At 42.2% G+C, this 27104-nt stretch overlaps 1 protein-coding gene across 1 annotated transcript in view; it reads left to right on the forward strand.

Moving 5' to 3' along the window:
* The window catches only part of LOC147718104 (multidrug and toxin extrusion protein 2-like), a 615385-nt gene that overhangs the window by 480810 nt on the left and 107471 nt on the right, over positions 1 to 27104 (forward strand). The window contains exons 13-14 of the mRNA XM_086919188.1: positions 15749 to 15818; positions 20481 to 20613. Coding sequence (XP_086775314.1) covers positions 15749 to 15818; positions 20481 to 20613 — 203 coding nt within the window. The remainder of the gene's footprint in view (positions 1 to 15748; positions 15819 to 20480; positions 20614 to 27104) is intronic.

Raw genomic sequence — 27104 nt, forward strand, 5'->3', positions numbered from 1 at the left:
GTATAGTTGAGGAAATGAAGGTGTGATTGATTCTTTGCATGACTGTCTAGGTGTATGAGTAACTCCATGGATGAATGACAATCTGTGAGTGGCGGTTTACACTGAGTGTATTTAAGGTTATATCAGGGTCTGTAGAGGTTCATCGTATTAACACATGAATGATGTCATCAGTGATGTTGTCAGTGATGTCATTTGAGTTGTCATCAGTGATGTCATCAGTGATGTCACTGGCCATGTCATGAATTATGTAATATGTGACATCATCAGCAGTGGATTGCGGGTGCGCGATATATAGTTAGTGCAACTAACTATATATGCGAATTTCAATGGTTTTGTGCGAGTAAAATAAGGTTTTGTAAATGCAAATCCCTAGCTATATATGGTCTATAACCTATGGTTTTTTCAGTGAATTTTTAAGGTTTTGTAAATGCTAATTCCTAACTATATATGGTCTATAACCTATGTTTTTTTCAGTGAATATATATATATATATACACAATCCAACATAGACAGAGCACATCACAAATAAGTATGTAGCTGACTATCCACAGTCAGTCCAGTTATTTATTAGAAAACATGCATCAATTATTGGTCCAGCAAGAGTTCTTCATCACAGTCATAATAGTGTAAATAACATTAATTCAGTCACATCTGTGGCTGAATCAATGGTATTTACACTGTTATGACTGATGTATTTGCTATATATCCCTTAGTGCGCTAGTGTGCCTAGTGCTGTACAGATTTCCTTCACTACATCTGTTTGTTTGTCAGATTCTCCTAATAAAGGCTTTTCATGGTCCCTGGCATCACAGCAGTGCTCTAGACAGACCTTTAAGGAGCAGAATTCACCAGCGGGTGCCTTAACTCCTCCCTGAAACCAGGTCCCATTCCCAGAAGCTTCATCTAGTGCTTGGAGTAGTATGTGTAGCCCATGAACTGGATTTGCTGAAACTCCACACATCAATGAGGTCAGATTCTTCCATTACATCATGGATTAGATGTGCTGCAGTTGGAGTGGCCAGACTGTGGTGGGTGGTTTGTCTCGTGTTGGGTCAAGAATGATTTTTAGGTCTCCCTGGGATGCAAAGAGCATGGACCTGTGCATATGCAAACAGTTGCTACTTTGTTGAAAAATCCAGGGCAATCAGTATTTGGCACCATATGTGTTTATCATCATAAAATGAGTTTCTGCAAGTACTTCTTGAATGATGGACATGATCTCAACATATGATTCCAGCCTTCTAGTGTTTGTTGAGTCCAGTATACCTGTGATCAGATGGGTATTGCAGGCGATTGTTCTTCCATGTCTTTTTTCTTAAGCTGGTTTCTAATAATGTTTCCAATTTCAGGAGTTCTTCACCTGTCGATGTGACATTCTCTTTTGCCTCATACATGGGTCTATTGTGTGATGTCTTTTCTATATATCTGTGTTCATGTTCACAAAGTCTTCATCTACTGCAGTGGGTCTTTTCTGCTCAGTGTATGCCATGGGCAGGTCCCTTCAAATTAAAGGACAATTTGTATATTGTCCCCTTTTTCCACAATACTACACTCAGCTCCTTTCTCTAGCCAGTCCCTCATTGGTCACATCACTCTTCAGCCGTCTTGAAGAATGCTGAGTACCGGGTGTGTTTCTTGGCAGAAATTTTACATGGTCATGTGCATGATGTCTGTTCAGTTCCTGCTGTCGCTAGGCACCCAAGAAAATAAGTGTCTTTCAAATGATGACACAATCTGTAGCCAGCTTTCTATGTTCAATTTATTTTATATCCCTAGTAAGGCTTGTGAGTTTCCTTCTATATCACATTCAACCCCGTTTTAGTTGGCTGTACTGAGGATGAGAGCATATTGTATTTAGCACTTAAGATTTTAATTCTTATCCCCTCCTGTTAGAATGCGTTGTTAAGATGGCATGAGGCGGGGATGTCAAAGGGCACAGATTACTTCTCACCTCATTAATGCCATACTGTGGGTTGTGAAGCAGGAGTCTGTGCTTCCTAGACCTGAATTGAAGTCACCAGCTAGGAAGCCTCAATGCCCAGCATCACCTTCCTCAAGTTTCTTTGAGAGTTTTGGGGGAGATGAGTAATTTGAAGCTTGGCAAATTGGCGGTCTTATGACTGGGACAGATTGTCCCTGATGTGCTGGGAGTTTTTCCGCAGGCTGTGGTGGACATTCATAGGCCTGGGCAGTAAATTCTGTTCCGCTAGAAGAATTTGAGAAATTTGGGTATTTTCGGGTTCCGCGGAGAACACAGAATTGTAAAAAAATCAGCAATCCATGGCTTTGCAAAATGTTTTGCTTGTTTGCGATTTCAAATACTTGTTCGTGACATATTTCCCCCAAGCACGCAAACAGCATTCGCGAACAGGAAAAAAGCATCGCGAATGGGCGGAACAAGCAATACAGCATGTTTGCAGAACTTTCGTGTGCTCGCAGAGACTTTTTACCATTTTGCAGAGTTTTGCATAGTGGGACTATGCAAATTCCGCCCACCCCTAGACATTTGTGTTTTCTGCCAATGTGTAGGGTACATTTCTTACCTTGGAACTCCATATTTAAATGGTAGACCTGGACAGAAAAAAGCTGGCTTATATGCCATGGAAGGACTATCCTCAATTGGATGTTCCTACTTGAGCCATGTCCCCAATTAGTTGCTCTGCGGGGAGTGTTTTCATTGTCAGAGTTAGCTCTTGCTTCACAGTCAGAATTACATCTGCTCCCAAAAAATCTGTATGGGGTGTGGGTATGACAGAGGTGGGCAGACATATCTCGGCGCCTTTCAGGTGGATGTCCCGTTACTGCCCACCTTTGCATAAGGTACTGTTACTTTGGCTAATCAATGTCTCCATTACAAGTGCTTTTTTTTTATTTCTAACTTTTTTTGTTGTCCCTGTTTTGTTACCTTTGCAATTCCTATTGTGTATAGCACATGTTTCTCATTTTTAATTAAAAACTTTTTTTACCTACTTTTTTTGAAAAATCATAGATTTCTATCCATTCCTTTTTTTAGCACCTAAATGGTAATTTTCTACTACCTATTAAGATTCCCACTTTATGCTTGTTAGACCGCTTTCGGAATGCTATTTGCCAGATAGGGTCTAGGGGCCTCAACTGTGGTACAAAACCGTTCACATTTGACTCTCAGGGTAGCAAAGGCAAGCAGTCACATGATTCTTAGGGAGTAGTTTGGGGTGCTTGATCTTAGAGTTAACTCTTAACTAACAGTCCAATAAATTCAACGCGCAGTCTAGATCTTGTCTTTCCAAGACAGAAAGTGCTTTAATCGCATACTTGTACTTAATAATACACATTCCAAGTAGCCACAAAAGCTAGTGTCTCAGATATTGATTCTCTTGAAGGAACTACACTCTCCCTGGTCCCTCTTTTCCTCAGGCTCTTCCCTGCCATGAGTTCCCGTTCTCTGGAAGTGAGGCAATCGCGTAAATCAAGCAAGATGAAATCTCAGGCTAATAGTCAAATGCACATGTAGGGCTTAGTTTGGCAGATGAGATATTCTATCAAAACATGGCAGCTATCCCTTCCTCCATATTGCAAGTGATATAGGCCATACTACACTTCCAATACTGCAGCTGGGATATCCACAATATTTTGACAGTGTATCCAACCTACGAAACTCTACACAAGGCCTTTTGTCTCTAAATATTATGTTATTATGATAAGGTTGGTGCATTTTAAGTCCTCGTTTGCCTCTGATTTAAAAGACCGCCAACCTGCATGTTTCCTTCAGGGAATGTAGCGAGCCGATAGTTCACTGCATTGAGAAGGAAACCAGTCACGGGCCACATCTGTCAGTGCACCCATCTAGCATCAGTCTATGGATCCGCTGCATCAGTGTGGGTGCAGACCCAGTTGCGAAGGTCTCCACAGGGGTGCAATCATGGGGCTCAACCAGTGTTACCAACAGCAGAAGCATGAGTCAGGTCAAGGGTGGTCACAGACGTTTCTGCCCTGATAGGACCAGAGATTGTGCCGTGACTGCAGCAGTCACATAGTTATGGCACTCATCTGGGACTACAGCAGTCACACAGTTCCACACTCATCTGGGACTGCAGCAGTCACACAGTTCCACACTCATCTGGGACTGCAGCAGTCACACAGTTATGGCACTCATCTGGGACTGCAGCAGTTGCGGCACTCATCTGGGACTGCAGCAGTCACACAGTTACGGCACTCATCTGGGACTGCAGCAGTCACACAGTTCCGGCACTCAATTGGTACTGCAGCAGTCACACAGTTCGGTACACAGTCAAAATATCGAATTTTTTATTTCGACTTACACTTATATTGAGTTGCTAATATCGATGGGACAGAATATCGATGTCCAGAATATCGATGGCCAGAATATCGACCCTAAGGTAAGTAATATCGAAATTACTTATATCGATAGCATATATATCGATGTAAGTAATTTTGATTTACTAATATGTGTTAGAAATTTTAGTTAAGTATTTAAATTAATTGTTATAATATGTGTTTAATATGTTTTTATAAATAAAAAATATATAAAAGTAAATAATATGTTTTACTACCAGAGCGGGTTGTGGGTTTTTAGGGGAATAGGGTGGGAAGTAATTTATTTGTAATTAAATAATTATTTTTAATGATTCATTTATTTTGCAATTACATATTAATTAGCAATGAATTATTTTAATTGATTAATTGATTTATTAATTGATAATTTATGTATATTTTTAAGTAAATTATATGTTTTACTACTGGAGCGGGTTGTGGGTTTATAGGGGAATAGGGTGGGAAGTAATTTATTTGTAATTAAATAATTATTTTTTAATGATTCATTTATTTTTCAATTAAATATTAATTGGCAATGAATTAGTTTAATTGAGTAATTGATTAATTAATTGATAATTTATGTATATTCTTAAGTAAATTATATGTTTTACTACTGGAGCGGGTTGTGGGTTTATAGGGGTATAGGGTGGGAAGTAATTTATTTGTAATTAAATAATTATTTTTTAATGATTAATTTATTTTGCTATTAAATATTAATTGGTAATGAATTATTTTAATTGATTAATTGAATAATTAATTGATAATTTATGTATATTTTTAACTAAATTATATGTTTTACTACTGGAGTGGGTTGTGGGTTTATAGGGGAATAGGGTGGGAAGTAATTTGATTGTAATATTAATTAATTTTGGGTAAAGGAGTATTTTTAGGGTTCAGGGTCAGTTTTGGGTTTTTGGGTAAAGGGGTATTTTTAGGGTTCTGGGTCAGTTTTGGTTTTTGGGGTAAAGGGGTATTTTTAGGATTCAGGGTCAGTTTTCAGTTTTTGGGTAAAGGGGTATTTTTAGGGTTCAGGGTCAGTTTTCAGTTTTTGGGTAAAGGGGTATTTTTAGGGTTCAGGGTCAGTTTTTAGTTTTTGGGTAAAGGGGTATTTTTTGGGTTCAGGGTCAGTTTTCAGTTTTTGGGTAAAGGGGTATTTTTAGGGTTCAGGGTCAGTTTTTAGTTTTTGGGTAAAGGGGTATTTTTAGGGTTCAGGGTCAGTTTTCAGTTTTTGGGTAAAGGGGTATTTTTAGGGTTCAGGGTCAGTTTTCAGTTTTTGGGTAAAGGGGTATTTTTTGGGTTCAGGGTCAGTTTTCAGTTCTTGGGTAAAGGGGTATTTTTAGGGTTCAGGGTCAGTTTTAGGTTTTTGGGTAAATGGGTATTTTTAGTGTTCAGGGTCACTTTTTCCGACTGTTGCACCCACTGGAGTGGGAATAGTAATTATTGTTAAGTAAGTATATATTATATATGATTTTTAAATATTATTTTTTTTATTAAATATGTATTATTTTTTTTACCATTAATATATATATTTAAATATGTTCAAGTAATTAATAAGTATTATTTACAGTATTTTTTATGTTATTTTAAATTAAAGAAAATCGATATATTTGACAACGATATTTTTAACATCGATATTATTTTTTCGATATTTTGGTACTTACCATGTTGTACATAGGGCGTCGATATTTTTGCTATCGATATAATTACGCCGATATTTGTGTAGGTCGAAATTCTGTCTGTCGAAATTCTGTCATAGGTCCACACAGTTCCACACTCATCTGGGACTGCAGCAGTCACACAGTTCCGGCACTCATTTGGTACTGCAGCAGTCACACAGTTCCACACTCATCTGGGACTGCAGCAGTCACACAGTTCCGGCACTCATTTGGTACTGCAGCAGTCACACAGTTCCACACTCATCTGGGACTACAGCAGTCACACAGTTCCACACTCATCTGGGACTGCAGCAGTCACACAGTTACGGCACTCAACTGGGACTACAGCAGTCACACAGTTCCACACTCATCTGGGACTGCAGCAGTCACACAGTTCCACACTCATCTGGGACTGCAGCAGTCACACAGTTATGGCACTCATCTGGGACTGCAGCAGTTGCAGCACTCATCTGGGACTGCAGCAGTCACACAGTTACGGCACTCATCTGGGACTGCAGCAGTCACACAGTTCCGGCACTCATTTGGTACTGCAGCAGTCACACAGTTCCACACTCATCTGGGACTGCAGCAGGGACTGCAGCAGTCACACAGTTCCACACTCATCTGGGACTGCAGCAGTCACACAGTTACGGCACTCAACTGGGACTGCAGCAGTCACACAGTTCCACACTCATCTGGGACTGCAGCAGTCACACAGTACAGCCCTTATCTGAGGCTGCAGCAGGCACACAGTTACGACACTCATCTGGGCCTTCGGGAGTCACCCAGTTGCAACCACTGTCTGGAAATCAACAAAATGCAGTAACAGCCACTACGAAGCTCAAGATGAGCATGGTGTTTAATTCCAGGAAACGGACAGGAGACAGGGGGAAACATGGCACATCTATCGTCCCTACCTTGGTTGTGTGCAATCTGATTTCTCTGGACATTCTTTCTCCCTCCTCCTTCTTGTCAGTCACTCCTTCTGGGCAAGGCAGAGCTTTTTCATCACTCAAACGCAGCCAGGCTCTAGGTGCTTCCAGGCAGATCCACAGCTCATCCGGTAGAAAGTGCAGATTGCAGGTGAGAGCCTTTTTCCTCTGCGAGACTGGCTGTCAGACAGAGATCACTTGGATCACCCTCTTCCATGCTCATATAGAACTTTGAACTGAAAACACTGTGGTGTTTTGGGTATACTTCAATATCCACAGGGGAAGTTGTTCCTTTTGTGGTGGTTTTTCTTGAAGCGTCCACCTCAGGAAGTCTTCCAGACATGCCCTTTATTCAGAGTAATGTTTCTCACAGTGAAACTGGGGCATTCTCCAATCCAGAGCAGCCTCAACAGAGGCACCAGGTGCTGTGATATTTTCTGTACCTGGATGGTATTATCCCAAGTAAGTGAGTAATCAGGAACAGACAAATGAGCAGGTCTCTTCTAGAAGCGTTCTCACCTCTCACAATAGACACGGTAGCCCTGCCCCGTGCACTACCATCCACTTATTTCTTTAAAAAAAAGTCCTCCTGGAAGGGCGTCCCTGGCTCCATTTATCAAATCACAGTATTTAGGGCTCCTTTCTCACGTTGCAGGAATGCAAGCAACACACTTCTACTTTCTAGTTGCACAATCTGCACCCTCCATCATGTTCAATGATACACACAACTGTTCATCATGCATGTGGTATACCCACTACACATGCACATGTGCATGTCTAACCTAGGTGTAAATGATGCCCTTACCAGTGTAGGGTCCAACAATTTTATCAAAGATACAAGAGGCTGAGTTGATGATTCCCAGCTTTGAATGACCACTCTTTCAGTCAGATATATCAAAAAAGAGAGATTTTTTTGTATAAATTTATTTTCATTTCTACTTCGCAATTTTTTTAGGATTTTTTGAAACTGTTTTCTTATTTCTATATGTCAACAAAAGACATTCACAATTAAGAATATAAAGTAGCATCAAAAAGAAGAATGAAACTTTAAGAAAAATGTGTAAGTGTGTGTGATTAGATGTGGTGGGGGATTTTGTGTAGGCATACCAGGGGAGACTAACCACATGTAATTCAAACGTTCTCTCTTCAAACGCACTGCACTTCACTCAATACACAAGCATTCTAAACATTACCAAGTAAATACAAACGGTGGGGGGAGGGGTTGAAGAGGTGTGTGGAAAATTATGTGGAAAGGGCAGAAAGAGTATTTTTAATAAGGCCCCTGTTAGAATATGTACAATTTACGTGGGCCTAGGAAAACTGAAATTCAAATCAAATTCTTGTCAAATTTTTTGTTTCATATAGATAGGGCGTAGCCTTACTGCGCTTAAGCCGAACCCGTCGTTGTTCTCAAGCTTACCAGTGTAGGGGCATACCAGTGTTGATAGAACAAATTTCAAAGTGGGGATGCTGCTAGCGACGTTGCAAAACTACAGTCACACCAATTGCACAAAATCCAAGTGTCATAAAACCAACAAATGTAGCAAATGAGGCACACCCATTCAGCAGAATACTGCCAAGGGTGTAGAGTTTAGCTGCAGGTGCACTTTGGAGCACACGTCACACATATTTCACTAAGGCGTGCTGTGGTAGTACACTGTCATTTACAGACAGCACCATTTCCGTTAAAGTGGCCACTAAATTGCGAAAGGCATGCAGCTGCACTAATATAACTGTGCACACATGATAATGTCTGGAAACTGTCATTCAGCAAATTCTTATTATTTGTGAATCATCGAGAAGTGTGTTTTGATTTGTTTTGACCCTAATAAAACCTTTGTTTTCATCACACTTCAGAATTACATCAAATCTGCATAAAATATTTGTACAGTTACAGATATTTAATGTATGTTGCGTGTTACGAAATTACATCCTGTAATCACTTTACACACTCAAAACATGATTGTCACATAAATCTGTTTACCAAAGTCAGTTCAGTTCAGTTCTTTATTTATTTCGAAGGTTAAAAACCATCATAAAATACATATTAATACATGACCACATAAAAACATACTGAACATCATAATTTTGTAACACAAAAGACGAGTTAAAAAGAGTTTTTGTAGTTAATATATACAGAGTGTAGGTATGACAGGGGGCAGCAAATGTCCTTTAGTTTCATCCCCTTTTATCCACCATTATCAACCCCTTGTGTTCCCTATGTTTTGTTATAAAAACTTGCTTATCAGTTCCGCTGCCAAAGAAAGAGAAAGACCCATGGTGGTTCGACCCCGCATGTTTATTAGCAAACAGGGCACTGCGCAGGGCATTAACTACTAAACCCAGATGCACAGCAGAGGTACAGGTGGCTAGGAAACACTATAAATTTATAATTGCCGAACGGAAAGCTGCATTACTGACGGAGCAGTGGGAGTCACTGGTCGGAAGTGCAAACCAGAAGAGCAGTGGCCCCTTCTGGATGGCCGTCAGGAAAATGCGAGATATGGGCAAACAATTAACTTTGATTAGCTGTAACATAACCAGCAGTGTCTGGAAGGCCCATTTCTCTAAAATATATGCCACACCAACCGAGGAAACAACAAGTTTTGTTCCTGGTCGTCTGTGTTGTTTACAGATTGGTCTCCATGAGGTAGAAGGAGACATCAGACAGAGCCTTGGCAACAAGGCTCCTGGTCCTGATGGACTCCCTATAGATCCGGATTTTTTGGCACCAATCCTTCTTAATGTTTTTAACAGTTTACCCTCAGTGCCTATGCCCAATACCTGGTCCACTAGTACGATAGTCCCAATCTTTAATAAGGGCGATAGGTCAGATCCGGCCAATTATCGACCAATCTCACTCTTGGATAACACCTTAAAAATTCTGGGGCGAGTCCTTTACAATAGGGTGTTGGAGTGGACAGAAGATAGTGAATTACTGTACCCCTGTCAGATGGGATTTAGGAGCAAAGTGGGCACGGTGGAGCAATGTTTGAATTTGAAGTTGGTAATTGACAAGTATGACATCGCTCGATCGTCCCCTATCTATCTTGCATTTATGGATCTTTCATCCGCCTTTGATCTAGTCAACAGATACAAACTTTTGTCCATTCTTTTGGACTATGGACTAGATGAGGCTCTTGTTAACTTTCCGGCCTATTTCCATACTGACCTTAAGGCACAAGTTAGGATTGGGATGGGCGGGGAAGTTTCCGGACCTATTAAAGTAGGTAGGGGGGTTAGACAGGGGTGCGTTCTAGCACCCCTGCTTTTCATCATCTACATCAATGGTTTAGCTAAATCTTTAAAACAGGTGACTCCACATGTGCCAATAATCCAGGGGCAACCATTACCGGTTCTTTTATACGCAGATGATGCGGTCATCATGGGCCGCACACCTAATGCCCTCCGCCAACTTGTTAAAACTTTTGTTCAATATATGGAGGCTCTAGATCTGCGTGTGAATTAAAAACAATCTTTTATCATGTGGCCCAGGGAAACGGAAGCTCAATACCATACATGTAGGGACAGATTAATTAGAATCTGTGAATACATTCCCATATCTAGGGTTGGTTTTCGCTGCGAACGGCTCGTGGAGTGGGCATTTGGCCCAAGCCACGGGCAAGTTCTCGAAAGCCACCAATTCTGTCTTGAGCTTGCCACGCCCAAAGAAAATAGGTGCCACTAGAGCTATTTTAATTTTTTTAGGTTACAGTGCATACCCGTAGCCACATATGGGACAGAAATTTGGGGTTTGGTGATAAGTCCCAGTATTCAACGAGAAGAAAACCGATTTTGTAGAAAAATACTGGGTGCCCTAATCTCATCCTCTGTGGTTATTTATCACAAGGAATTAAACCTCCCCTATACATGTGATTTTATTAGGACAAGGCCAGTTCTATTCTGGCTAGGGATCTGGAGGAATAACTCAGCTGCCCTAACACAGGGTATTATAAACGATTGCCTTAAATGTGAAAAGGGCTTAGCTATCCCCTGGCTTGCGGGAGTTTTAAAGACACTGTGTGCCATGGGTAGAGGAGATCTTTTATCCGACCCATCCAAGAACGAGCCCAAAGATAAGAATGAGGTTAAACAAGCACTATATGCACTTTATAACTCAGAAAGAATGGGAAGGGAATCACTCAAATCTAGCGTTGTGACATACATGGGAAATGAACTGTGTAGCGAACCGCTCCCACCCGATCTTACTCTCCCCATGACCAACTGGGAAAGGTCACTGTTATTCCGCCTAAGGGCATGCTCTGATAACCTTTGGGTTATCATCATCCAGCACATTATAACCCATGCCGTGTGATGGGATAAGCACACAGAATGATTTGCACTTCCTATTTTTCTGTAAATTTTATTTAAAGTATATTAACTGGCTTTTAACTCCATATTTTAGAAAACGAAGACCCCTTTCTTTAGGGGAGTCTTATTTAATCTTGCTTTCCTTGGATACAGATGAATTAACTTTTCGAACTAGCACTTTCTTGAGACTGATAACTCGTGTACGCAAAATGATGGAAAACCCCTGAAAAATTAGATTTATGAGAGCTGTAAAAAATGTTAAGGGTCATGATTACTGTAAATAGATTTGCATAGAAAAAGGGACTGTTTTTATTGTATGTACTTTTATGAATTTGATGGAATTCGAATAAAGGTATTTTTAATTGATTTACTTGTAGTGCATTATGCCACAAAGCAAAAGTGGCACATACTGCTGCATCAACCAGCACTTTGAAATAGTTCACAGAAAAAATGATGCTAGTGCTCCACAAATGAGCTTTAAATAATGCAGTATCAAACCTGTGTTCATGTATGTAAAAGAAGAGTAATGCACGGAAAATGTCATTCATATCTGTATCATTGTAATTGTAATTGCATTTATATAGTGCTTACTACCACTGACGAGGCGTTGAAGCGCTTTTTCGGCGAGTAGCATGCTACTCCAGGACCCTTGGAGGATTAGTGTTGAATTAGTATAGTGGAACATGCAAGTACATTTTAAGTGGTGGATAGGTTAGTCAGTTATTTGGATTTGGAATGAAAGCAGAAGGGTAGAGGAAGAAAAAGGTTTGTATTTATATAGCAATTGTTGACGCAGGGTATTCAGGAAGCCCATAAAGGATTAGTGGTGTATTAATATGGTGAAATATGAAGTCATTTCAGTGGTGGATATTTAGTTAGTTATTTGGAGTGAGAAGGATAGTGCAGGGATAAAAGGGGAAGAAGGTTTGCATTCATATAGCACTTGTTACACCTGATGGGTGTTGAAGCACTTTTCTGGTGAGTAGCACGCCACTCTGGAAACCATAAAGGATTAGTGTTGAAAATTAGTATAGTAAAATATGAAGTAATTTGAGTAGTGGATATGTTATTCAGATATTATGGTAGAGAAGGGAACGTGGCGGGATAGAAGAGGGAAAGAGGTTTGTATTTATATAGCGCTTGCAACCCCATAGGGGGTTTTGAAGCACAAGTAGCACGCTCCTTTAGAACCCATCAGGATTAGTGTTGAATTAGTATGGTTAAACATGAGAGCAATTTTAGTGGTGGATATGTTAGTCAGTTATTTGGATTGAGAAGGGTTGGGGAGGGGTAGAAAAGGAAAAAGGTTTGCATTTATATAGCACTTGTAACCCTGATGGGGTGTTGAGACTCTTTGTTGGCGAGTAGCACGCTACTCTGGAACCCAATACAGGATTAGTGGTGAATTAGTATAGTTGAATATGGAATTTGAGAGGTGATGTTAGTCTGTTAATTTTGAATGAAAGCGATAGTGGAGGGATAAAAGAGTAAAGGATTTTTATTTGTTTTGTTGATTTTAGGTCTTAACATTAGGAGGAGGCATTTGGATGAGTAAAAATGAGTTTTGGAGGGGAGGAGTCAGAGGGAAGAGTTTAAAACGTTATGTTTTAGGGGATCAGTATAGTAAAAAGAGGTGTCAGATGATTCAAGGAGGAGTAGAGTAGGAGAGAGTCTAGACAGGGTTATTTTGGGGATCATAGTAGTGCTATGGGGTTTGGAATAAATGAGAGAGTGTATGTAGAGAAAATAGTGATAGATGTATGGGATGAGAGATAGGGTGGTGCATTGGAAAGAGTAGTAGAAAGAAGTTTGAGATGAGTCAGAAGGTTGGGCTAGAAGATATATTGAGCAACGTATAGGCTGAGGAATAGGGTAGTGCATTGGAAATGCTAAATTAGAAGAAAGTGATAAATATATAGATCCATAAGTACATTGAAAGTATATAGATACATAAAGGAGGTAATTATATGTAGATTAAAGATATTGATAGAGGCACAGGATGAGAAATAGTTTAGTGCATTGGATATGCTTTTTCAGGAGAAAAGTAACAGACACATAGAGCCATGTACATGGCAGGTACATAGATGTACAATGGAAGTATGTACATGTAGACCAAAGATGATTTTTATTTATTTAATATTATTAGTTTTTCTCTCAACAACATAATTATTTTACATGTTTATACAAAGTAATACACAACGATAGGTACATATATATAGGGAAAACAAATGCTTATTTACAGAGGGATATGCTATAAATTTCTGTTTGCGTATGGTGCTTATGTGGGGAAGAGCCAAATCTTGAGTAGTTTTCTGAAGATAAGGTGGTTGTCGGTGGACCTTATGTTGGGGGGTAAAGAGTTCCCTTAGTTTGGCTGCTTGAACAGAGAAGGGTGTGCCACCCATGTTTTTTTTCTTGATTTTGAGGCGAGATGCTCCTTTAGAGCGGAGGTTCGTTTGTTGAATGTGTTTGGTGATTTTATTTCTGATGAAGAGCGATCCCATTCCATGTATTTCTTTGTGAGTGATACAAAGCAGCTTGAACGTGGATCTTCTGGCAACCGGTAACCAATGCAGGGCTTTCAAGGTAGGGGAGATGTGGTCTCATGGTTTGATATGCAATAGTAGTCTGGCAGCCAAGTTCTTAATCCGTTGTAGTCTTTTTATGGTTGTTAAAGGTGATCCGTGGTAGAGGCTATTGGCGCAATCGAGTTTGCACAGAACAAGGGAGATGGTAGCTCGGTCCTTGTGTGGAAATCCCAAATGAGGGAAAATTTGTTGCAGCGTTTTTATAGTGACAGAGCTTGATCTTGCTAGTTTATCCACTTGGGCATTCATCAACAGCTTGGAGCCCATGGTCATTCCAAGTTTTCTTACTTCCTTCGATACTTTAGGCAGTGATCCCAGTTCATTAGGCCATGCAGCAAGCGGGTTGTAATGTTTCCAATCGCCACACATGAGTATTTCTGTTTTTGAAGCATTCAATTTGAGATGGCTCCAAGTCATCCACTGATCCACGGCTCCGAGACAGCTCTAAATTGGTGATTTTCCAATGTCTTTGGGGCATTCCAGTTGAAAGAGTATTTGCGTGTCATCTGCATAGTTATAGCACGTGAGGTGACATTTATTGATCAGTACTGGTAATCAATTCATGTAGATGTTGAAAAGCATGGGCGAGATGATAGAACCTTGAGGGATCCCTGCTTTTGTGGAGTACGGTTTGGACGAGAAAGGTGGGGTATGGATGACATTAGTTCTGCTTCGAAGGTAGGACGCAATCCAGTCTAGAGCAGTTCCCTCTATGCCAACTTCATAGAGACTTTGTTTCAGAGTGTCATGATCAACCGTGTCAAAAGCAGCTGAGAGGTCCAAGAGGAATAGCGCAGCAACCCTGTTGCAGTCAACTGTATTCTTCAGGTCATCCCAGATGGAAAGGAGGGCAGATTCAGTGCCTCTTCCCGGACGGAATCCTGATTGGAAGTCTGAAAGTAGGTCATTCTCTTTAATGAATTGTGACATCTGGGCGAACACTGCTTTTTCTATCAGTTTGCCCAGGAAAATTCCATTTGTATTGGGTCTGCAGTTGTCAGGGTTCAGCGGGTCCAAGTCGTTTTTTCTTTTTTCTTCAGTACAGGAAGTCTGTATGACTTTTTGAGTTCTTCTGGAAATATTCCAGTAGTTAAGGAATTGTTGATGATTCTTCTTACTGGAGTGGCAGCAGCGGTTGTTGAAAGAATTGTCTTGTGGTGGACAGGGGTCAGAAGGGCTTCACGCAGGTCTGCTTGCTTTGATTATCCTGTGAGATGTGTTGGAAGGAACAGAGAGGCTTGTTTAGAGCATTCTTGGATTGTTGTTTTGTACAAGGGTTAGTGCTGGTGCTTTGTTTCTGTTTCAAGTACGAGTCCAACGTGTCTGCTTTTTCCGTGTAATGATTTGCCAGTTCTCTGTGAAATCTTGCGTAACAGGATACGTTTCTTCTAGGCAATTTAGTTTGTGAAATTCATTGAGTATTTTATAGAATTCTTTATTTGCACATTTTGCATTTTGAATTCTGTCTGAATAGTACTTTTTCTTAGATTTTTTGATAACCGACTTGTATAATCTGTTAATTTTCTGTAGGTGAAGTTCATCTTGTTTGGCTTTTGTTTTGAGCCAGGTACGTTGCAGCTTTCTAATTGGTTGTTTTATGTCTTTTATTTCTATTTTTCTCCAAGGTTCTTTTTTTCTTTTGTTCTGTTGTGTGGTTTTGAGTGGTACCTGGATGTCAAAAGCGTCCTGTGCTTAGTGTCAAACAAAATCTCCTTTTTTTTTGCTCCACCATGACATAATCCTCTCACGTCGCCTTGTAAATACAGAACTGCACAGAGTTTTACCCTTTTACAACTTAAATGTTTTCACACTGCACTGCATGGAATTTAGAAAATCTGGATGATATTGTCACCATTGTTGAGCAAATCATAGGCTGTCTCATTATGAAGAGGGTTAAACATACTGCCAAATAATCAGTGTTGTGTCTGTTATTGTCTTCCTTTAACAGAGGGATCATTGCACTGGCTGCTTCCACGCTGTTGATATACTCACTCTTCCATATATTTGAGTCCTTTGCTGTAAGTATGGTCAATTGATAAGCCACATAAGGTTTGGTAAGTTTGGCATTAGATAGAATGGGAGCTTCTCCAGATTCACTGCTTTTAATGTCCTGTCATACCACTAACTAAAGAGTGTTACAGGTAAATAGCCGCATCCTCTCTGGCAGTACTAGTTTGTCAGTCTCACTTTGGCTGAGATAGAGCCGCTATTAGGGGTTGAGTCTTGACGAACAGCATTGTTGGTCTGCATGCTCTGCCCACGAGTTGTGTCCATGGTTGCAAGCTGTACAGTGCTATCCATCCAATATAACCCATACACTAAATTAATATGAACAAAACAAGAGAAATCGGTTCTTCCAGGACATTATGAGAACAAATTTTGAGATTCAGAGAATTCCGTTTTTTTTTATTTGTGTAGATAAATACGGGCTGCACTGTGTCACTGGGAAAGAGCAGGAATTCCCCATATTTTAAGGCTTATCGCGCATTTCCGACTTTTGTCCCTGCGCTGGCGCATAATTGGCTGCCTAGCATTAACACAATTCAGAAAAGGGGGTGGTGATGAACAGAGTGTCTGAATTAAGCAGACCACTCTTACCCAGTCCAAAGATCAGGGCTTGATCCATCACCGTTATTTATCTCACTGCACCATCCCAGCTCAGAACCTGGCTATATGCAAATCAGTCTGTCCCTGGCCCAGTGCATCATGGGAACAGGGCAGACTAAACTACCAAGCCAATTCTTCACCAGAAAGGAGACAAGCTACCGGGGACCGGTTTCTGGCATTTCAGCCGTCTTCGGCCCGGCTTGCTTGAATCCTGATGGTGCAGTGAGAAAGGGACTCATGTCTGAGTATACCCTGCCACACCTATAGTGGCCAAAAACGATTCAGAAAAGGGGGTGGTGATGAACAGAGTGTCTGAATTAGACCACTCTTACCCAGTCCAAAGATCAGGGCTTGATCCATCACCGTTATTTATCTCACTGCACCATCCCAGCTCAGAACCTGGCTATATGCAAATCCGTCTGTCCCTGGCCCAGTGCATCATGGGAACAGGGCAGACTAAACTACCAAGCCAATTCTTCACCAGAAAGGAGGCAAGCTACCGGGGACCGGTTTCTGGCATTTCAGCCGTCTTCGGCCCGGCTTGCTTGAATCCTGATGGTGCAGTGAGAAAGGGACTCATGTCTGAGTATACCCTGCCACACCTATAGTGGCCAAAAACGATTCAGAAAAGGGGGTGGTGATGAACAGAGTGTCTGAATTAAGCAGACCACTCTTACCCAGTCCAAAGATCAGGGCTTGATCCAACACCGTTATTTAACTCACTGCACCATCCCAGCTCAGAACCTGGCTATATGCAAATCAGTCTGTCCCTGGCCCAGTGCATCATGGGAACAGGGCAGACTAAACTACCAAGCCAATTCTTCACCAGAAAGGAGACAAGCTACCGGGGACCGGTTTCTGGCATTTCAGCCGTCTTCGGCCCGGCTTGCTTGAATCCTGATGGTGTAGTGAGGAAGGGACTTATGTCTGAGTATACCCTGCCACACCTATAGTGGCCAAAAACGATTCAGAAAAGGGGGTGGTGATGAACAGAGTGTCTGAATTAAGCAGACCACTCTTACCCAGTCCAAAGATCAGGGCTTGATCCATCACCGTTATTTATCTCACTGCACCATCCCAGCTCAGAACCTGGCTATATGCAAATCAGTCTGTCCCTGGCCCAGTGCATCATGGGAACAGGGCAGACTAAACTACCAAGCCAATTCTTCACCAGAAAGGAGACAAGCTACTGGGGCCCGGTTTCTGGCATTTCAGCCGTCTTCGGCCCGGCTTGCTTGAATCCTGATGGTGCAGTGAGAAAGGGACTCATGTCTGAGTATACCCTGCCACACCTATAGTGGCCAAAAACGATTCAGAAAAGGGGGTGGTGATGAACAGAGTGTCTGAATTAAGCAGACCACTCTTACCCAGTCCAAAGATCAGGGCTTGATCCATCACCATTATTTATCTCACTGCACCATCCCAGCTCAGAACCTGGCTATATGCAAATCAGTCTGTCCCTGGCCCAGTGCATCATGGGAACAGGGCAGACTAAACTACCAAGCCGATTCTTCACCAGAAAGGAGACAAGCTACCGGTGACCCGTTTCTGGCATTTCAGCCGTCTTCGGCCCAGCTTGCTTGAATCCTGATGGTGCAGTGAGAAAGGGACTCATGTCTGAGTATACCCTGCCACACCTATAGTGGCCAAAAACGATTCAGAAAAAGGGGTGGTGATGAACAGAGTGTCTGAATTAAGCAGACCACTCTTACCCAGTCCAAAGATCAGGGCTTGATCCATCACCGTTATTTATCTCACTGCACCATCCCAGCTCAGACCCTGGCTATATGCAAATCAGTTTGTCCCTGGCCCAGTGCATCATGGGAACAGGGCAGACTAAACTACCAAGCCAATTCTTCACCAGAAAGGAGACAAGCTACCGGGGACCGGTTTCTGGCATTTCAGCCGTCTTCAGCCCGGCTGGCTTGAATCCTGATGGTGCAGTGAGACACTCTGTTTATCACCACCCCCTTTTCTGAATCATTTTTGTCCACCATAAGCGTGGAAGGGTATACTCAGATGTGAGTCCCTAGCTCATTGCACCATCAGGATTCAAGCAAGCCGGGCCGAAGACGGCTGAAATGCCAGAAACCGGTCCCCGGTAGCTTGTTTCCTTCCCAGTATAAGAATTGGCTTGGTAGTTTGGTCTGCCCTGCTCCCATGATGCACTGGGCCAGGGTCAGACTAATTTGCATATAGCCAAGTTCTGAGCTGGGATGGTGCAGTGAGCTAAAAAACGGTGATGGATCAAGCCCTGATCTTTGGACTGGGTAAGAGTGGTCTGCTTAATTCAGACACTCTGTTTATCACCACCCCCTTTTCTGAATCATTTTTGTCCACCATAAGCGTGGAAGGGTATACTCAGATGTGAGTCCCTAGCTCATTGCACCATCAGGATTCAAGCAAGCCGGGCCGAAGACGGCTGAAATGCCAGAAACCGGTCCCCGGTAGCTTGTTTCCTTCCCAGTATAAGAATTGGCTTGGTAGTTTGGTCTGCCCTGCTCCCATGATGCACTGGGCCAGGGTCAGACTAATTTACATATAGCCAAGTTCTGAGCTGGGATGATGCAGTGAGCTAAAAAACGGTGATGGATCAAGCCCTGATCTTTGGACTGGGTAAGAGTGGTCTGCTTAATTCAGACACTCTGTTTATCACCACCCCCTTTTCTGTAGCATTAACACAGACAGCCTTGAACTATGGTGCAAGGGTGCCTAAATTGCAGGCAGGATTGAATACAGCACACATCGAAAGAGGAAATAACGAGGAGTAATAAAGATATTTTGCCTTTTTCTGCCACTCCTTGGCAGGGGGGTAACATAGGCCCTCCCAGCCCCCACAGTGCGGGGGTCCCAAGCTCTAGGGGCCCCCTCAGCACAGCACCTCAGCCGGAGAGCTCCTGAAAGAGTTCGTAGGGGCCCCTAATCGTACCTTGCAGGGGGGCCCCTCAATTTTCGTAACGCTGCTGCTCCTTGGGAGGCGTTTCTTTCTGGTGCATTCCCAGGTTTCCAAAGTCTTGTAACTTTGGTAATGTGTCAATAACCATGGGAGTTGTGCAAGAACAGCTGTGCAATGCCCTTGGAATGCCTTCCCAGGGCAGAGTGATGCAATGCAGCTATTCACAACGTGTTGTGTTACCTCATATTTTTAGAGCCACTAAAAACCCCACAAAGTGCCTTTTGCATGGCTTAAAAAATCTGACTTAAGGTTTTTGTTGCTCCTATGCCAGATTGTTTGGTGCAAGAGCAATACGAATATAAATGTGGCCACTGACTGCTTTGTGAAGATTTACATTTGCAATGTGACCTATGTACTAACAGACTATGTCAGAAATGTTGCATTCACAGGAGGGTGCAAACAACCTGCCTAATGAGTACTAATTAGGAAGCTTGCAAGTTGCATCCTCCGGTGACTGGCTACTAATGTGTGGAAGGAGGCCTACACAGAATAGAAAACACTCATCCCTGTATTTGCATTCCGCAAGAGGAAACTTTAAAAGCAGTCCATAGCTGCAGGCACAATTCCTAAAGGGAACATAGCCCCACAGGAACTGCTCCCCCTTTGTAAATCAGTTACCACCCTAAGTCAGATAAATGGTTTCCGACCACAATTATGGTCATAAGCCATTGAAAATGTCATTGCAACTGCCAAATAGGAGAACTGGACAACTTTTTCCTATCTGTTCCTGTTTCTAAATCAGAATGGATGACAAAAGCCTTTTTAGAAATCAAAAAGACTTTTGCAACTCATAAAATGACTATGACTTAAAGTTAGGATTTGTCTCAGTTTAGGAGTAGTAAAGTTAGGAGTTCTCCTAAACTGAGAAAAATCCTAACTTCAAGACTTTCGGTATTCACAGAAGGCATTTAGGAGTCCTAAAGTTAGGACTCCTAAATTCTGTGAATACCGAAATGAGTAAGTGCCTTCTGTGAATACCAAAATGGTAGTACGTTTAGGATTTTATCTTAAGTTATTTCTCTGAAATCGGGCCCTTTGTTGCTAAATCCTACTTGGAAATGCCTTTCAACCAGTATCAAACGTAAGCATGGTATTGTTTATGTTTCCTTCTCCCCAGTGTGTAACACAAGGAATACTTAAAGGGATGGGAAAGCAAAAGATTGGGGCTGTGGTGTACGGCATTGGTTACTACATGATTGGATTACCAGTAGCAGTGGTGCTCATGTTTCCAGCCAAACTTGGAGTGCTAGGTATGGACAACGATGTCAAATGTGGCATGATCATGCAAAGACATCTTTAAGCTGCACGTTCCATTAGTGATAAATGTCTAGTTTCCACACTGTTGATAATGATACAGTACTTTTTGATGAAAGTTGCAACCATAACATGATGTGTAGAGTGTCATTGTAAGTGTCCTGTAGCTGGAAATCTGCTTCACCAGCAATATTTTGAGCATCAGCTGTTTCTGCCACCAGCCCCTTGCCTGATGAACTGTAATAAACTGACATTGCCCAGTCAGCACTCTTTCTTCAGTTTGTCTGGTAACATTTATGACAACAGTTTTAATTTTTTTCCCTTTTTCTCAAACCTAACCGGTCTCTTCTTGAATACTCTAGTAATGTTGTCTTTAGTTTGTTGATGAACATGTCCATAAGAGGTGCATTATTGCTGCTACTAATGGGTTCAATATCTCAAGATATTAATATTGGAGGTAATGGCATTGAGAGAACAATAACATCTCCTAAAAATAAGATGATACAGGTAGTGGGTGTGGGTAAGGTCCAAAGAATGGGTTATGTACAGCATAAAGGAAAGATTTATATTAAAATGTAAAGGGAAATGTGGAATTAAAGGGAGATGGAGTGGGGGGTCACTACTTATAATATGTATAAAAAGTTTGAAGGTTATGTTTTAAGACTAAAAGAACAGATGGGCAAAGTTATAGTAAGGAAGGCACGAGATACTGAGACTCTCTCTAAATACAAAAAGGGAACTCTAAGCTGTACCTTGCAATGTCAGAAAAATAACATCTGAAATGTATGCAGACATGTGGTGATGAATCAGGACCTTAGCATATTTATAGGGGACTTATCATCTATGATTAATCCACTGAAACAAAATATGCAACATTTACTTTGTGCTCCTTGCATCCACTATAGTAATTTGAGAGCCACTATTGTACAAAGAGCAGCCCTATCCCTTTGACTCCAGGGATGCTGCTTTGGTGAGCTTCATTTGACTCGAAGCATGTTGCAAAGAATGATCCTCTGTAGACAGGTAGTGTAGGCTATAGGATGACATTTGTTTGAAGATAATAGTCTTACTTACAGGTTACAGATGTGATTTAGATGGAAGATCAAGACCCCACCAGGAGCAGCCTCCTGCTGCTCAACCTGCTCTCTATAGCTGATCACTCAGGGAAACAATTCTATGACATCATATACAGAGGCTGATCAGCAGGTGTTATGGCAACTAAGAAGAGAATGCATTATATCCAGTAGAGAGTATAACCCATTTCTTCCCCTTTGGAATAATAAACATACGGAATGCCTATCTTTCAACCCAAATCTGAAAAATAAGCAGCATGTATCTTCCAACTCACAATCATGCCAGCTTAGGGCATCTTGGGAACATATAAAGGGTCTCTTACAACCGCAAAATGACAGACGGCAGAGGGTATCTCTCAACCTTTGCTCATCCTTACACAGGACACTACATAACATGGTAAAGGGTGTCACTCAAACCACACTCTTCTCAACTTAGGGAATCTTGTGAACATATAAAGGGTCTCTTTTAACCACATAAGAAAAGTAGGTAGAGAGAAACTACAACCCTTGCGTATCCTTACATAGGACACTACAAAAGCTGAGAACATGGGTATCCCACAACCCTCTCTCCAACACTCAAGTAGTAGGCAAAGAGTAACATTCTGTGACATCACACAAAGAGGCTGAGCAGCAGGTACTATGGCAGCTAAGGAGATAATGTTTTATATCTAACATATAGTATAAAAAAGAACTACCTTGAACAGGTGAGCATTTAGAAACCGCATTTTATTTCAGAAACATCAGGGCCATTAGGTTGATTCTTTAACTGTTCTGATGTAGCAACAGTGGGAAACAAGAGGAGGTAGGGAAAGGGACAGAGGATGGAAAAAGTAGGTGCCCAAGGCAAGGCATGCTTTTATATTTTGAACATGGAGAGGAAATGAAATCAAATTTTAATTTGCGACATGCACTACTACCTGAAGGTGTCTAGGTGCTAGTGATCTGCCTTAGGAGGAAGAAAAGAGAAGAAGCGGAGGCTGGGGAAATAGCAGTGGTCAAGAAACCCTACTTACGTTTTTAGGGATTTTGGAAAGTGATCTGAAAAGGAATTCCAAAGCCTGGCTGTGTCAGTTACAAAAATTCACCCCCCCCCCACGAGGCTGTTTTTGCTTTGGGAATCAACAGATTAAATGCTGATTGGGTTTGCATATGTCTGTTGGGAACATAACAGCGGAATCTTTGTTTAGGTCTGAAACCATGCTCTTACTTGAAGGCAATGCATAAGGGCTTGAGTTCAATCCGTCTTTTTACTGGAAGTAAATGCAACAATTGCACAGCCTGAGATACAAACTAATATTTTGGCATTGTAAGCAGCATACGTGCAGCTGCATACTGGAGAACCTGCAATTTATTTAAAAACTCTTACCTTAATATTAAATAAGAGTTCGCACTGCACTCGACGAAGAAACTTTGGGGGACAGGGATCCAAGGAAGACCCTGGCCTTGTTTGACAGAGAATGGGCTGAACTACAGATTCTGAAAGGTTACAAACTTTATTATTGGTGTTATTGTCCAATGTGGCATCTGTAGAGGTAGTCGCCACCAAAAGAGGAAAGGTTGTCTCCTCCTTAGATGGGATGTATGACATTACAACGCATGCTTTTACCACGCATGACTTTACAATGCTGTTTTTACAACGCATGCCTTTACAACGCATAGTGCTTTGGGGCGCTGGATAGTGAATAGTTTAATTTACTATTCCAACTCCAGTCCCCGTGGATAGTAGGGAAGGTGTTGGATAGTAAATTAAACCTATTCCCTATCCTAGAGCGCCCCCCAGCACAATGCGTTGTAATGCTTTGCGTTGTAAAAGTTGCTTCGTAAAGGCACTGCATGGTAAAAGTTGCGTTGTAAAGGATGTTTCCCCCTTAGATGTCCCCTCAGCAGGATGATTGGAAGCAAATGTATTATAAACCGCTTTGACTGTTTTCTGAAAAAAATCCTCTAATGAGTTGCAGAATTCTAGATAGACTGCAGCGTTTTTAGATTTTGGTATCTTACTCAGCTTGCTTACTGTTGCAAAGAGTTCTTTTGGGATGTTAAGAGAGTCCTTCATTTTGGCCATAAATTAACTAGATTTGGCTTTGGAGACCATACCTTCATAGGCCTCAATAGCCTTTTTGTAGGAGATTTCATCATCGGGGTCGTAATAAATTCCCCATTTTCCATCAAGCCTACGACAAGCTTGTTTTTGGCTTCTAAGATTGTCATCAAACCAGGGCTTGGACCAGGAGGTCCTTTTATTATTTTGAGTAGATCAAGCAGGTTAAGATGGCAATCAATTGATGATAATTTAGTAGCCTCATCCAGGTCTGCAGAAATCTCAGGTTTGGAATGTGTTGGATGCGCATTAAATGCTTCTAGAGTAATTTTCTGCCAGGGTCGTCCTAACGTTTTAGGTGGTTGAGAATACACAGTACAACCTTCAAATTTCCCAGTAATATGAAACTTGGCCGCATAATGGTCATACCAGGCAATGGGGAGAGTGGATGAGAGTCTGAGGTGGGGGTTGTTGAAAAAATGCCATCTAGTGATTGGCCAGCAATATGCCCTGGTCCTTTTACTAGCTGAACAAGACCGCACCTTCCAGAAAGTGAGCAAAAAAATACGGTGTCTCCGTCTAAAGGATTTTCAAGAAGGATATTAAAATCCCCTAAGATGGTAAAGTCAGAAAAATTACTTTAATTAACTTTAATGTCCATCAGCTGACTGCTGTTGTTCAGAAAGTCTACTCTGGGAGCCGGGGGCCTATAAATTAGGCCGGAGCTGTACAGTCTGAAATGACGTAACATAACATGTGTATTTGTAAAGCGCACGTTCACCACTACGGGTATCTTGGCGCTGAATAACAGATGTTTGTTGTTACCCAACTCAATGGTACTCCTTTTATCAACCTCAGATGGATGAAAGGTTGAGTGGACCCGCCGGGATTTGAACCTGTGACCTTGAGGTTGAACACAGGCCCCTGAAGTAGACACATTAGTCCACTGAACCACCAGACCTGGCCAGCAATGGCCCAAAGGATGCTTTGAAATAATCCCTATAAATAATCACTATCTCAGCCCTCTTTTTCCCCGAACAATCTAACCTGGAAATAGCAAACCCAGTGGGAGAAGTCATGATGAGATCTGGGGCCAAGGCAGCATCCGCCAGGTCCTGTGACAAATGCTATGTCCAGTAAGTGGGGCTCTAGTAAGTCAGCAAAAGCAAATGCATTTTTAATGTGCGGACTGGCATTTATGAGTGTGGCTTTCAAAATCCTGGGTACCGTAGTTGAGTTGGTGGTAAAGGACATGGGGGATTTTAGAGACTGTAGCTTAGTGTTTGTCAGAGTTAGCTGAAAAACACTAAGGGCAAGTTATGGGGTTTGGAGGATTAAATGGTCCTAGGCATTGTTTACTATTACACTTCAAGGAGCGCAGCTCATCTTCTGAATAGCAAAGGGGAGTTACCTGTTGTAGGTAAAACCTGCAGGGGGGCTGGCACAGAGAGCAGTTGAGCATGTATGGACGCAGACTGATGCACCATTAGCGTTCCAGCAACACCCCCGCTGCACATGTCAACAGACTGTGCGGACACGCAATCAGTACATTCAGATAACCCACCATTCTTAGGTGAAGAAATGAGGGGGCGTGGTCAAATTTGGAGGCTGTTGGCGTGTGGCCGGAAAACACCTGGGTGAAAGGAGACACAACCTGCGGTCCAGCAGCCCCCCCTTACCTTCTTACCTTAACTATGCTCTCCTGTCAGGGTCAGTTACTGGAAAATTAAAACAAATCATACAAAATGTGAGATAAGAAAAACATACCACCAAAAAGGGCATTAATAAACACGAAAATATGGAGCTCAGTGCTAGAAGAGCTGGGCACCTCCTGAAAAGGGCAATAGGATGCCTACAAGGAAATAAATATGGGTGGTTCACAATGTGAGTTCAGAGGGGAGGCAAACAATATCTCCTAGTCATAGCTGCCATCAATGTATTTAAATAGCTCTCCATTCTGGTGTGTCGAACTGAGGGGCCGTAGTGAGATTTCGACACTTTTGGCGTCTGGCAGGAAAACAGTTGGGCAATAAAAGACACAACCCGAGGTCCAGCAACCCTCTTTGCCTTTACCAGACTTCCCTGTCAAGATATGTTACTATTAAATTAAAACACATTAAATAAAACATGAGACAGAAAAACATACAACCAATAAAAAAGGGTATTAATACCCGCCAAAAAATGGTGCCCAGCTCGACAGGAGCCAGGTTTCTCCTGAAAAGGGGACCAAGGTGCCTACAAAGAAATAAATATGGGTGAATCACAACATGGGATTGGATAGTAGGAAAATATTACCTCCTAGTCGGAGCTGTGCAGATGCGCTAGCAGTGCAGTTAAATAGCCCTCCATTCTGGCGTAACGCAATGAGGGGGTGTGGCCAAGTTCTGATGATGTTGACGTGTGGCCAGAAAACACTACAGTACAGCAAAAGAAAACAGCAAACCCCCTTACCTAAACCAGGCTCCCCAGTCAAGGTAAGTTACTGGTAAATTAAAACAAATTATACACAACGTGTAAAAAGAAAAACATACAACCAATAAAAAGGGTATTAATGCCCACTAAAAGATGGCGCCCAGTGTTACGGGAGCCAGGCACCTCCTGAAAAGGGCACCAAGGTGCCTACTAGGAAATTAATATAGGTGATTCACAATGTTAGATTGGAGAGTAGGGAAACAATACCTCCTACAGGCAAGTCGCTCCCCACACCGCACAGCACTGCCTGTGTGCCCATATTCTGAGACCCAGCTGCCGCTGTGATCGGAGTTCGAGGCCTGCCTCCACTCGCAGGCTACCACCTGTGCCTCACCCTCTGTGGCCAGTGGTAGGCTGTAGGTCTTGCTTTTCCCAATTGTTTTTGCACTGTAATTGTTTCTATTGCTGTATTGGTTTTTATTCTGTTTATCGTTTTCCTTTTCCCTTGCGTACTTCTTGCGTTTTCCCAATAGTAATTGCTCGGTAACTGTTTTATTGTTGTATTTGTTTTTACTCTGTTTATCGTTTTTTTTCCCTCGTTTACTTCACTGTGCCCTGTGACCTTTTTTCCGCCTGTCTCTTTCACTGCTTGCCGCTCCCCCCTCCCATTTATCCTGTTGCTGGGTCCCTTGTGGCCCCACCCCTGATTTCCCATTTTGTCCGCTGCCACCTCCCAGCTGCTTCCCCCCCCCGCCTCCCCTTCTTAGGGTGGCCACACGAAGAGGGCGCGGCAAAGGTGCACCGAAGGCAAGCTAATCTGTGCCTGTCCTTGCCTGGACCGTGCCCAGTGCCAGACCCCCCCTGCGCCCACGAACGCCACGATGCCCACCACCGGTACGATGCCCTCTACACCCTCAACATCGGAAGATCACACACCTGGCTATCCCAAAGTGCACCCAAG

The sequence above is a fragment of the Lissotriton vulgaris genome, chromosome 4_2 (genome assembly GCF_964263255.1).
Source record: "Lissotriton vulgaris chromosome 4_2, aLisVul1.2, whole genome shotgun sequence".
Classification (NCBI taxonomy): domain Eukaryota; kingdom Metazoa; phylum Chordata; class Amphibia; order Caudata; family Salamandridae; genus Lissotriton; species Lissotriton vulgaris.